Raw genomic sequence first — 14,222 nt, forward strand, 5'->3', positions numbered from 1 at the left:
TAACGGTTGCTCAGGTGGCCGACATCTGATACATAGTTTGTGTACGAAATGCAGAATCCACATTAGCATGATGAAATGCAGGAACTTTGCTCACCTCATTATCGTTTTTGTAATGCACATGTCAATGTATACTCGCTGGAGAGGTAAAACCTGAGTCTACAGTCATATGTTGCTCTGTTGAGTGGCAAACGTGTTGAGGCGATGAAACTGCAGGAAATGTGTTGTAGAATCCAGGTGGTAGTGAAGTGACAAAATGTCCCATTGTGCATGCAGGAGTTTTGATATCCACGTACTTTGTGGCAGTATACCTTGAACAAAGAAAAGTGTGAAGCTATTCACATGAATCCTAAAAGAAATCCACTGCTTTTTGATTACGCGATAAGTCACACAAATCTGAAGGCTGTAAATTCAACTAAATAATTAGAGATTACACTTACAAATAACCTAAATTGGAAAAATCACATAGATAATGTGGGTTGAGCAAACCAAAGACTGCGATTCATTGGCAGAACACTTAGAAGGTGCAACAGGCCTACTAAATAGACTGCTTACACCACGCTTGTCTGCCCTAATTTGAAGTATTGCTGTGCAGTGTGGGATCCGTATCAGGTGGGACTGACAGATGACATCAAAAAAGTACAAAGAATGGCGGCTCATTTTGTATTATTGCGAAATAGTGGAGATAGTGCCACAGACATGATACGTGAAGTGGAGTGGCAATCGTTAAAACAAAGGCATTTTTAATTGCTATGGGATCTTCTCATGAAATTTCAATCACCAGTTTTCTCCTCCAATTGCGAAAACATTCTGTTGGCACCCACCTACACAGGGAGGAATGATCATCACGATAAAATAAGAGAAATCAGGGCTCACACAGAAAAATTTAAGTGCTTGTTTTTCCCATGTGCCGTTCGAGAGTGGAACGGTAGAGAGACAGTTTGAAAGTGGTTCATTGAACCCTCTGCCAGGCACTTCTTTGTGAATAGCAGAGTAATCTTGTAGATATAGATGTAGGTACATGGCCAAGTGGAACGAAGGAAGGCGCAAACAAAGCCAACCTAGTAGACAAGAAAATACTTGCACTAGAAGAAACGGCGTGCGAATTCTTATTTGGGGTCACCATTTTGTGAATTATGTTGGGTTGTAGCCCAAGGAAAACACACTTAATACATTTTGTATCGGTAAGTACAAATGTCCACATTACAGAAAGTCATACAGTGAACAGAATAAGCAAGATGGCACGGGCCGTTAGATTAGAGTCCAAGATCTTGCGATGGTGGAGATATGTTGTTTGTACTTGTCGACACCACACATTTAACACTGTGTGGACTTCTTACTATGACCAGTCACAGAAATGATGTCTGTCACTGCTGATTTTGTTGAATTTAGAAGAAAACTTCTCAGAAGATAACTTTGTGATGAAATAGACTTCAGTAGTTATACGACGGTATGGTATGGAACTGGGGACCTAGAAATGATGGAGAGGCTTTGTCCCGCAACAGGCTACAGCAGTCCAATCACCCCACCGCCGCCCCACACTGAACCCAGGGTTATTGTGTGGTTCGGCTCCCACCGCCCCCCTCATCCCTCTGGGAACGTCTCACACCGGATGAGTGTAACCCCAATGTTTGCGTGGTAGAGTAATTATGGTGTACACGTATGTGGAGAAAGTGTTGTGCAGCAATTGCTGACATAGTGTAACTGAGGTGGAATAAGGGGAACCAGCCTGCATTTGCCGAGTCAGATGGAAAACCGCCTTAAAAACCATCCACAGACTGGCCGGCACACCGGACCTCGACACAAATCTGTCAGGCCTTCCCACTCGGAAAGCAGCGCATTAGACCACACGGCTAACCGGGCGGGCAGTTATACCATACTCAGTCTTACAGATTTTGCAGAATATCATTTGTATCATTAACAGTAATATTTAGTCTCAAGCATAGAAACTAACAGAAAAGAATATTTCCCTGAATATTGTTTATTGTTTACCAAAAATGACTTCCAGCCATGTGGTTTTACCTTTTTGGTTTACTTAGTGGACTCAGTGACTAGGCATAAAACTCACGTTTGAAAAGAGTGGAATTCAAATTTTCATCAGTATTTTCCATAACTTTCATAAATCACATAAGATAAAAGCTTATGGTTGTAAATAACTTGTATGGCATGCTACCTGGGTGCTGAACTGTGGCTTGATAACACTTGTCATTTGTTCACATTGCATGTTGGCATGAAACAACATAGAGATATACTGCCACAGTGTCTCCTTACTTTTAACAGGCAGTAAATTAAACAGTTCGGATAGTCACCATGATCATGTTTGATAAAACAAGTGGGGCAAGAAGGAAGTGGATGGGAGAAGGCATATGCCAGTGGAGCCTGCTTCTGACGAGGTTTTGTTGAGGCAGGTTTACAGGTATGTTGCACTGCTGCTATTTCTGCCTCACTGAATGTGACAGAGCACGAGCACTTATTGTGGTCACTGTTTACTGCTGCAACATCTTCTGAGGATTCTTATCTGGTGGCCAGACACTCGCAAAACTTTAAATAACTGAGCAAGTGTTACGACTTCTTCATTAGTGGGGTCATAAAAATGTAACGTCTGTTGGCAGACCTGTTTGTCTGGTGCCAAACAAATGATTGCAACCCTGACAATGATATCTGCGCATCACTCTTTGTAATTTATAGTGACAAATCTGCACCTCCTACTAGGCCCTTGTAATTCTGCTGCCGAAGCTTGTTATGTTTGGTTAGGTTGCTCCCCACATTAATAGAACTCTCTCCTCAAAGATATCACATGAGCAAGGTGGTGATTGGCACGGAAGTGACACATTGCCCCGAATTATAGCAATGTGGGTTCCATGACGAGAGCCAACCATCCATGATAGAAAGAGAGCTTTAATACTGCCCTTGAGTGCTGTGAAGTGTTGCTTTTTATTACTCCCAATCTTTGGCTGATTTGTCATAGGCTTGAAATTGTGGTGGATGGGCTGCCTTTTGTTGCATTTTGGCAAGCACTACTGTCAGCACCTTTTCCAAAATGTCCGTTTTTACTTGCTGTTTTGGTTCCAAGCATTTCTGACCCTCCAATTATTGCTGTAGCAGGCTTTGAAGTACTGTTACTAACAAAACAATTGTTGTCATCATAGTACTTGTTGTTGACACACGTGAAAATCTGAATGTCCACATTGTCACTTGTGTGGTAACTAAGAACACTTAAAAGAACGTGCAGCAGTCTAACAGTTTTAATAATCACACAAATTTCACAGTACAGTGCAGACATTGTAATAAAAGTCTCAAAATCATAGCAAATTTAGTTTCACAAGAGGAGATTACAGCATAAGAGTTGTCACAGTGCCAACGAGAGAATGAAAGCAATTAGTGCGTGCTCTCGGTTATATGCTGTCAGTTTTGTAACTCTGTGAGACATGGCAGAACTGGCACTCGGATGCTACCTTGCTGCTGCACTGTCGCCCTGCAGCTGTCAGCCACCATCTGCCAGCATGCTGTGGTAGCCAGGCTGCTGCTGCTGTCCACAGGAAATGCTTATATTGGCATGCCCATGCCGGTGTGCTGGGGTCCGAGGATCGCCTCCTGTCACCTCCAGTATGTCTGTTTTAGATGTGCTGAACTAGGCCTGTTCATGTTCACCTATAAAGTGTTCTATCAACTGATTGGCTGCCTTCTTCATTTACTCCATCACCAACCTCCACCAGAGAACCATTTGCCCACTCCTACCCAGCTGTAGATAGTATTGTATATAGGTGTGTTACCACATGATCCATGTATTTAGGAAGCTGATCTGCCATTGCCACCATCAAAGACCATTACTTTTCCATTGGTGGTTGTCATGTCGTCTGAGTCACCTCAAGGGCATCAGTTCATTACATGGGATATAAATGGTCTTATTAAGGTTATAGGTGAACTCAAGCTACTTGGAAAGTCAGGATTGAATTTCATCATTAAATAACTGACAGTTACAAATATTAGTAAACTGTTACCCACAAATTTACAGTATTGTTACATGAGAGCAGGAAAAGAGCCAAAATGTATAAAATGACATTAAAAAGTGCTGATTTCATGTCTGCTGTGTGCCGTGCTGCCAGAAGGCAAGTGCGTAAGTGTAGGGGTGTGTAATCATCAGCAATTGAAATATTCAGTGAATAACAGTATCCACAAGGGAAGTTTCAGCAAAGATTGGGAAGAATCAACTTATTCATTCTTTGTGTGTGCCTGGAGGCGTCATTGAAGAGTCTGCTTCAGAAGCCATTAAGAGAACATGTTGCAATAAACTGCAGATTTTTTTAAGGAAAATATTGTTCATTGTGGTCCATAAAATATTTCATTTGTTTCCTGCTATTGGCCAGTTTTGACTGTGCGTTCATTATCAAGCACTTACAAAAACATACCAACCATGGAAGAGTAAATCATATAAAAAATCCCAAAAGCTTAAAAATATAATAAATAGCAGAGTTATGGATTCGACATACGGTACTGTCTCGTACCTACATACGTAGTATCTTTCTACATCATGTTGTAGGAGATGTGACACACAAATTAATCTATCAGTCCACATGTGAAATGAGATCATTATTGGTATGATCTGTATCTAATGTTACGTATAACTTAATTTAGACATGCAGCTATGAAAGTAAACACTTGTTCCTTATTTTTCATCTCCTCTTTAGCTAGATTAAAATGAATTCATAGTTTTTTACACCGTCGCACACTGAATGCATATGCTATTCATGTAATTGTCCACCACCAATGATGCTAAAAAGATTTATACATAGGTATTATTATTCTCACTATATAGAGATACAGTTATAACTCTTGTCTTAAGTTTCTATTGCCCTGACAATGTAGCTAATGTTGCATATCATATATTTTTGGCATGTAAAATCGAATTATCACCATTCTGTATGCCAGTGAACTATCTGCTATGCTTAGGTGCACAGTTTTGATATACATGTGTAATGTCTTTGATTGTATCTTTGGTATAGATTATATTAGACTTCAGTATGCATACGGATGTAACAAATGTATAAGTTGAGGTCATATGATGATAAAATGTGGTTCCTCAGTCAACAGATGTCGAGTTCATCTCTAATCTGCATTTTACAGGGTTCTTCCACAAATTTTACCATCTTTCTGTTCATATTCGATACAGATCATGCCAATGTTGATGTGTGGGTCCACTTGTGGACTAATAGATTAATTTATGAGACACATCTCCTATGGCATGACGTATAGAAATACCATATAAGTAAGTACTGGATGTTGCAATTTGTAAAATCCACAGCTCTGCTATTTATTATATTTTTAAGAGCTTTTGGGTTTGTTATACAAGTTGTGTGATTCACTGTTCCATGGTTAATATGTTTTTTGCAGCTGTTTGATAACAAAAATAAATGAAAAATTTTATGGCTTATGACAGAGATTGTTGTCTTTTGAAAAATATATTGAGGCAGTGGGCCCACATGCAAACAAGATTGTCAACTGCAGATTGTGGTGCGTGGTGCCAGTCACCTTGGGTCATTACTGTGACTGGTAAAGAGGGTTCAGAAGACCAGCCTTGCTTGTGAAGTTTCAGTTAAGCCTCATCTGCAGTGTTGTTCCCAGAGTGGGTTCTCTGGAAAGCTTGAGCCAGAGACATCAAAAGTTTTGTAACAGACTGAATTGTGATTTCGTAGCCTTATGAATAGGATTGCAAATTGTAAGGTCCATCAAAATGAGTCAGGGGTACACTACACATTGTGCTAGGTTCCTTTAACTTAGATGGCTGTCCGTCCATTCCAGATACTGACAGCTGTGAACTACTGGGTTAAGACCCAAAGAGACTGTCATCAAAGTTAAAATGACTAAAGTCCTATTAATCAACTGCTGAAGTTTTCACAACAAAGTGCCAAAATCTGAAGCAGTTGTGAAAGGCAGTGGAGCTCAAATTGGATACATAAAGCTAGCTAGAAACCAAAATTGATATCAGTGAGATTTTGTTGGGTAATTCAAAGGTATATCGAAAGTATAGGCTAATGGGAAATGGAGGCGGTATATTTGTCTCTGTATACAAGAAACTCAAATCCACTGAAATAGAAATTGAAATTCCATGCCACATTGTTCGAGCAAGACTCACTATTAAGATTCAAGTATAAATTTATAACTGGATCTTCCTATCAATGACCAGTTTGACTTCCAGAGTCATCCAGAACCTTAGTTCACTAGTATACATGTTTCGTAATCAAAATGTCATAATTGAAGGAGACATTAATCATCCAACAAATGATTAGAGTAATTACAGTTTTGTAAGTGGCAATGTGAGAAGACATTCTGTGAAATATTACTAAATGCCTTTTTTGAAAACTGCCAAGATGAGATAGTTCGGAATTGTATCTAATGGGGACAGCCTCTTTGAGGCTGTCCCCATTGAAACTGGTATCAGTTTGTGATCTCTCCCCCCCCCCCCCCCCCCCCCCCGCCCTCCCTCCCTCCTTCCTTCTTCCATCTGTTGTCCACATCAAACAATGTCAAGTCCAAGTAGTTAATAAGCAAAGTCTTTTAAGAAGATTTGAGAGGAGCGAAGATTGATGTAAATTTTCAGGTTTACTTAGATTGTGATGTTGAGATGGCTCCAGTTCTTCTTGTCTAGGAGTCTGATTCTTGAAGTTGAAAATCTAACTACTTGTCCTCGTGGTTTGTCTGAACTAAATAAATTGGGATATTGTTGTTGCAGAATTTTTTACGTATATATATTTTCCACTGATTTTCTCACATTTTAATATATCATACAGTACTTTGATTTTTCACATTAACAAAGCCAAAATTACATTGTTCGCACCTATTATACAAAAACACATGTAATCACATCAGAGGCAAGCTTACTACTCTCACACTCTGTGAAAATAACAATTTTCCAAAGGGTTTACAATTTTTCTTAACAAATGAATTCCTACTAGTTTTCGTTACATTATCAATTTTGATTATTATTGCATAAATGAATCCAGAAATAAACGTAGTAAAAAATACAGAATTGCATAATTAATAATAGAAATTTTAAATGTGCAAATAATTCATAATTTCAAATGTTCCTTAAAAAAATAATTTTAACTGTACATTCAGAACTAGTAATTATTGATTATAACATAGAATTAAATATTTATAAAGTAATTTCTTTTCATAAATTGTAGCTTGAAATATAGCATATTGCGTATAAAATTATATGAAAGTTTCCTGAAAAGGAATTTAGATAATATTAACTTGTCCAAAATTCAAAAAATAATACTGGTATCAACAACTACTGTTGAGGAAAAGTAGTGCTAGAAGAGAGTATCCTGTTACAAGTTATACCAATAATGATTACCAAAATACAAAAGGCAGCCAAAACAAGTTGGCAGTTTTAGTCCAGGCAACATTGGACTGAGACCACTGTTGTTTTTCTATCCCTTTGTCAGTCAAATCCAATCAAACCAATGGTGCCAAAGTGACCCTTTGAGGATGTCCATATTGAAACTGGCATCTATGACCATGAGGCAATTGTTGCCCTGATAGCTGAGTGGTCAGTGTGACTGATTGCCGTCCTACGGGCCCAGGTTCGATTCCTGGCTGGGTTGGGGATTTTCTACGCTCAGGGACTGGGTGTTGTGCTGTCTTCATCATTATTTCATCCCCATCCGGCATGCAGGTTGCCCAATGTGGCGTTGAATGTAATAAGACCTGCATCAAGGTGGCCAGACCTGCCCTGCAAGGGACCTCCTGGCCAATGATGCAAGACACTCTTTTCCATTTTCCATGAGGCAATTGTAGCAACAGTGATCACTCAAAAAGTAAGACAGCTAAAACAAGTAAGCAAGATAAAATTAAGTAGGAAGATTTGCATTTTCAATAAGCTAAACTAAGAGGTAGTTATGTCAAAGAACTGAAGACATTTACATCTGGGCAAGAACATGTAGAGAACTGCAGCTCAACTTTAGCTGGATAGATGCTCATGTACTGAATAGACATATACCTAGTAGAACATTTCATGATGGGAGGGACTCTCTAAGGCTTGCAATCACTGTAAGGAAACAGTGACAAGTGCATAATAGCTGTAAACAAAGCATAGAGATGTAGATAAATGCAAAATGGAACACATTTGGCTGTCGAGAGAGCAGTGCATGAATCCTTCAGTGACTCCCACTGAAAAAGCTTCTCAAAATCCAAAGAAATTCTGTTCATATGTTGAGGTTGTGGCACCAAAGTTAGTGTCATGACACAGTGCCTAAGAGAAATGGAAAGTAGCAAAGCAAAAGCCAGAATTCTGATATCAGGGTTAAGTGTTCAGTTACTAAGGAAAGTGTAGATATTCTGGTGTTCAGTTATTGTAGGAAGCACAGTTCACACATCTACAAAAAGGGTAGCAGAAGTGATCCACAAAACTAATGTCCAATGTTATTGATGTGCATCTGCTGTAGATTTCTAGAACATATTCTAAGCTGAAACATAGTGAGATATCTCAAACAGAATAACCTCCTCTGTCCCGACTATCATGGGTTCAGAAAACATTGGTTATGGGAAACTCAAGTTGCACTTTTCTCACATGATATCCAGAAAGTCATAAATCAAGGCAATCAGATGAATGCAATATTTTTTGATGCCCAAAAACATTTAACTTTCCACCACACCAACATTTATTAACAAAAATAGTGATATATGGGGTATAAAACAAAATTTATGACAGGATGGAGGATTTCTTAGTTGAGAGGACACATCATGTTGTATTGGATGGAGAGCCTTTTACAGAAGTAAGAGTAACTTTGCACACTCCTCAGGGATGTGCGTTGGAACATTAGCTGTACACATTAAATATTAATGGTCTGGCAGATGGTATTAATAGTAACCTTAGACTTTTTGCAGTGTATCTATAATGAAGTGCTATCTGGAAAAAAGCTACACAAATACCTAGTCAGATGTGGATGAAACTTCAAAGTAGTTCAGAGATTGGCAGCTCACTTTTAATGTTGAGAAGCATACTCTTGTTCATTTCTCAAAATGCTGAAGTACCCTATGACTACAGCATCAATGAGTCACAGTTGGAATCAGTCAACTCATACAAATATCTGGGTGCATCTATTTGTAGGGATATGAACTGGGATGTACTCAGTCATAGGTAAGGCAAGTGGCAGGCTTAGGTTCACTGGTAGAATACTGGGAAATTGCTGTCAGTATACAAAGGCTACTCTTAATTCAGCCAATTATCTATTCATATCTAACCTATGCTCACTACTCAAAAGAAATAAAGCAAAAATCATAGTAAATTCCTATGTAACCCTGCCACTTTTTCTCCTGCTAAACAAAAACATAGTCCTTTTACCTCATCCAGCTGTTGCTTTCTACCTTGTATGTAAATCTATCCCATTATTAACTTGCAATATTTTACAGTGGCTCAAGCATCCACTTCAATATCGGAGATTCAAAGCACTCTACTTTGCATACATTACTACATCATAAATCACAGTTTTAGCTCTGTCATATCACCATGATCGATGTGCTGGCTCAGGCAAGAACTACTTTCAATTCAACCATAATTACTAAAATGGAGAAAGGGACAATGCTTAGATTCTTTACTATGACAACCTCCAATTGTAGCAGCCAAAATACAGTGTTTTTTTCTTGCAGTTGCTTTAACTGCAGCCATCACGTGGTAGTGTTATCGTGAGATAGCATCCATGGTCCATATTACTACCACCCTCACTAGTCATCTCTGCTCTCTCAACCATGCAGTGAGTGGCCAAAATTTTGATGGGTGAAAATGTGATGTCAGTCTGTAAAGGAGACTGCTTACAATCACTTGTGTGCCACATCTTAGAATATTCCTCAAGTGTTTGGGACCAACACCAAATAGAACTAACAGAAAATAGTGAACATACAGAAAGAAGGGCAGCACTGATGACCACAGGTTTGAGTGATTAACAGGAAAACATCATGGAAATGCTAAAATATTGTGACTGGCTGACACTTCAAGGTAAATGGCAGTCACATCACGAAAGCTTATTTCAAAATTTCAAGAGCCACTACTAAGTGAATAATTGAGATATATTCTTCAGATACTATGTATTGTTCCCGTAGGGGTTGTGAAGACAAGATTAGACTAATTACAGCGTGCACAGAGACACTTAAGCAGTCATTCTTCCCGCTCCATATGCAGGCAGAATGGGAGGAAAAACTAACATGTTATACCACGTTGTTTGCAGATTTTGTATGTGGATGGTACTATATTCAAAATTTTAATGTCCTTATCTGTGAGGTATTACCATTGATAAAAAGAAAATCAATGGCTGTACCACAAAGCAGAATTTATGATACTACATTTATTTCTTATGATCTGTATGTCATTATTCACTTAAAAAAGGTGTTTAATGTTTTTGTTATGATCATTACTTTATTGTTTACTTGGACAAAGGTACATCTCTTTTTGTGTAGTTACCATAAAATATGTTTAATATCAATAGAGCTAATTTTTCTGACACTAGTCCTCTTGCTGCTTAAGCTTTTCTGCCACATCACAGACTGTCTGATGGTGTGTCTCAAAGTAATTTGTCTGAGGAATTTCTATTAGTTTCAGAGGCTGCAATTTCCACAAACAGTGTCATACATTTCATCTCTTCATTCTGGACTTTTTGAAATCCAGTCTGCTAGTGTATCTTATTTCTGCGCAACTTTAATTATTACTACAGCAGTGTTGTAATACTTTATGATGTCTAAACATTTGGTGGTCCATTTTTAAACCATATTATGAATTGACTAGATTTTGTATGTTCTCTTACTGCTTGCAGTTGGTTGAATCTCTCATAGTCTCTTTAGTTGTACAGCTTATCCTTTAAACCTCTCCCGTGTTTCTCTTCAGTAGTCATTCTATCTTTCTACTGCAACTTGAGAGACACAGTACCCAATTTATCAAATAAATGAGAAAGTCAAGTGTTGGAGACAGAGAGGGAGGAAATATTAGGTGAAAAGTTAAGAAACTTCATATGGCTCAAAACTTTGGTTTTATATTCTGAAAGCTGCACTTCTAGGACATGATATTCCCAGTTCTGTATTTGGAACCTAAAGAGAAGTCAGAAGAGTGACAATGTGGAGGGGAAGATTATTCAACCCTAAATGTGGAATAAAGAAAGATCAAACAATGCTGGAGAAAAATGGTGATGTATGTATTGTTGGTTACCAATTATCTACAAAATTGTTATTGCAAAATGTATACAAGAGATTTGATTTTGTCCTCTTTATCAAAAAGATAATTTTTACCATTCGCGGTGTGTGCATTTATCATGCAGTTGTTAATTATTCATGCTCGTATAGTAGTGTCATTTATAAATTGGAGAACTGGTGACTAAGAAGAACCATCAGTTATAGTGAGGAGGATGAGAGAGACAAAGGAGGCACAACAGTATATCTTAAATAATCATTATAGAGCCAGGCATGATTGATGAAAGTAAGGTTATATTATGTGTTTTGAGATTGTCCTTAGTAATTGTATATTTATTATGATACATGCACAGATGTGGCAGTTCCAAACATGGCATGGCGTGCAGGCCGGTCAGCAGAGGCTGTGCGTACTGCATGTGTGGCATGTGTATGGGCAGCAGTGAACCCTGGAGTCTGTGGTGTCCTTTCTGATCCACATGTTCTGGCACCAGTTGGCTCTGCTCTTTTCCCAGCCCTGCTTGCTTTAATTGAAGACCAGGTACGATATGTTGCGAAGCTGAATGCCATAGCAATAGATCAGTTAGCGGATACCAATGCTCTTTTCTCTATATCATGTATTTGATCAATTGTTTTGAAGAAATGTTATTGTTTCCTGATTAATCAACTTCTTCTTGTTGGTTTTAGTTGTGTTTGTGCCTTGTATAGATATGTTTCCTAGCAATCCCTATTAAGTTCAGTTAATGGACATTGCTAGATGTTACTGTTTCTTACCTACAAGAAACAGGTTCCAGTATAATGAATCACTGTTAATACAAAACATGTTTTTAATTTACATTACATGGTAGAGAGAGTGTTGATCATGGTGGTAGGTTCATTTGTTCATGTAGTCAGGTAGTGGGCCTGTCCAACCATTTAAGAAGAGACATACCATTTAATGTTTAATGTGTGATCCAATCTGTGGTGTTTCTTATCATATTTCTCATGCACAAATATTTGCCAAGTGTAGAAACCATATAAATTTTAGTATATCTTTACACCAACCAAGTTGGTCACTTCACAGTGTAGTGGCTGGCATTGGTCATTACTAATGCACAGATTTCGGTCTCAGTTCCTGGTACTGGAAAAGTCCTGAACGAAGTCTATTTGGCCCCATTCAACTAGATGTGTAGCTACTTGGATAAGCAGCAAAATTGATATGCAAACTGTCAAAATAGGACCAAAATAAAAGGCTTCAACTAGGCTTGGAGTCATACAACATTTATTTGTGTACCTGTCGGAAACTGAATTGGAGCTCTAGGTATGAACATAGAAAAAGGTGACACAGTGATAAGGCAATTGACTGGTATTTGGGAGGACATGGCTTAAATCCCTATTTGGCCATCCAGGGTTAGTTTCCCTGTCGTTTCCCTAAACACTTCAGACAAATGCCGGGATGGTTCCTTTTAAAGGACATGGTGTACATTCTTTCCTGTCTTCCTCAACTCAAGCTTGTGCTCAGTTTCACTTCATAGTTGACTGTACATTTAGCTCTAAACTTCCTTCCTCCTTGTGGTTATTGGTGTAATGCCATAACTAAGTCATTTCTTGAGTAACCGGTTTATTACTTTATTTTTCAGTTTCTTTACTTTATTCACCTGAAATAATTCTTAGACCTTACATTCATTCTGACACTGAAATACTGGATTTCTCTGAATAAGCCTTGACTGACTTTCTGGATTTGCAGGCCACATGTCTTGATTCACCTATGTGTAGATTAACATATTCAGGTTTTGTTCTCAGGATTTCTGTTGTAAATTGGTCTGCTTAATTTTCTTATTTTGGTGCTCAAATACATTGGAAATCTTATCCCAGTTGTGTGCTGAAAATTGTGACATTTGTGTTGTGTTCTCCAGTTGAAATGTCTCTGAATGTTCTCTGTGCAAAAAAATTCAAATTTTTCTAGAGTTTTCTGTGTTATCCATATTTACCATCAATTCATATTTTCAGTTTGCTTGTTTACCATATTTACTTTCCTCAACCATACACAATTCAACAGTACACAACATTTCATTTGATTTAATCATAGCAATGATGTTTTGAAGAAATGTCGCTATTTTACTGTATACAAATGGCCAGGTACAACCCACTGTCTTAGAATTGCGTACATTTTATGCTGATCCAGTGTGCTGCCATTTATGAAGACTCAAGTCTGTATACAGATTTATAGTGGAGTACCTGTGTTGCATGTGATTTGAAAGATGATGAAGTGCTACATCCATATAAAGTTTACAGAGTCTTTAAAATATAAACTAAAGAGCAGTGTGTACTCTAGTCCTCAAAGTTTGTATGATTTTCTACAATTACTATGCACCTTTATTATAAGTTATGTAAATGAAGTGGCTTATGCTAATAATTCATAGTTAATCTTTGTAATTTGGCACCCATAAAACATATTGAACATAGTCTTTAGAAAAAGCAGTCACTTCTACAAGAGGGGGAAGTAGTAACAGACTAAAAGATGCACTAGGGCAGAAGGAACAACAAACTGATTCCCCGCACCTGCATGTATTTCTTGGCTGCAGGCTTCAAATAACTTCTCTTTACCAAAGCTACTTGTATGACTTTCCTTCATATTTACATTTTACTCACTGCCTTTTCCATCCTGCAGGAAAGTACTAATGCCTAAAGGCAAAATTTAACACATTATTCATTTGTGTTTATAGACACTTTGTTGTGATCATTCCTCTTTTTGACAACAGGTATTCTTCTCTTTCTGTTCGTAATTTTGTAATTGCAGCTAATGTGCCCAAAAATCTGCAATACTTGCCCTATGAACTGTGGCTTTCACATCACTGGAATACTAAGGAACATTCAGCCTACCTGAATTATTTGCTGTGATAGAAGGCAAATCTTATGAAAGACCTATCTTACATGTGATAATAGTTACATACTTAAATACCCTTGTATTTGTATGTGCAGCATTGTAATGTACTGTTTTGTGTATATTTCCGTCATTCTATTTATTAAAAAATGCCTGTCAAAGTACTTCATACATTCAGTACAAAAAT

At 37.9% G+C, this 14,222-nt stretch overlaps 1 protein-coding gene across 1 annotated transcript in view; it reads left to right on the forward strand.

Moving 5' to 3' along the window:
• The window catches only part of LOC124596328 (dynein axonemal assembly factor 5), a 98,345-nt gene that overhangs the window by 68,179 nt on the left and 15,944 nt on the right, over nt 1-14,222 (forward strand). Inside the window, exon 9 of the mRNA XM_047135431.1 lies at nt 11,529-11,713. Within this exon, the coding sequence (XP_046991387.1) occupies nt 11,529-11,713 (185 nt within the window). The remainder of the gene's footprint in view (nt 1-11,528; nt 11,714-14,222) is intronic.

This window comes from Schistocerca americana, chromosome 2 (genome assembly GCF_021461395.2).
Source record: "Schistocerca americana isolate TAMUIC-IGC-003095 chromosome 2, iqSchAmer2.1, whole genome shotgun sequence".
Lineage (NCBI taxonomy): Eukaryota > Metazoa > Arthropoda > Insecta > Orthoptera > Acrididae > Schistocerca > Schistocerca americana.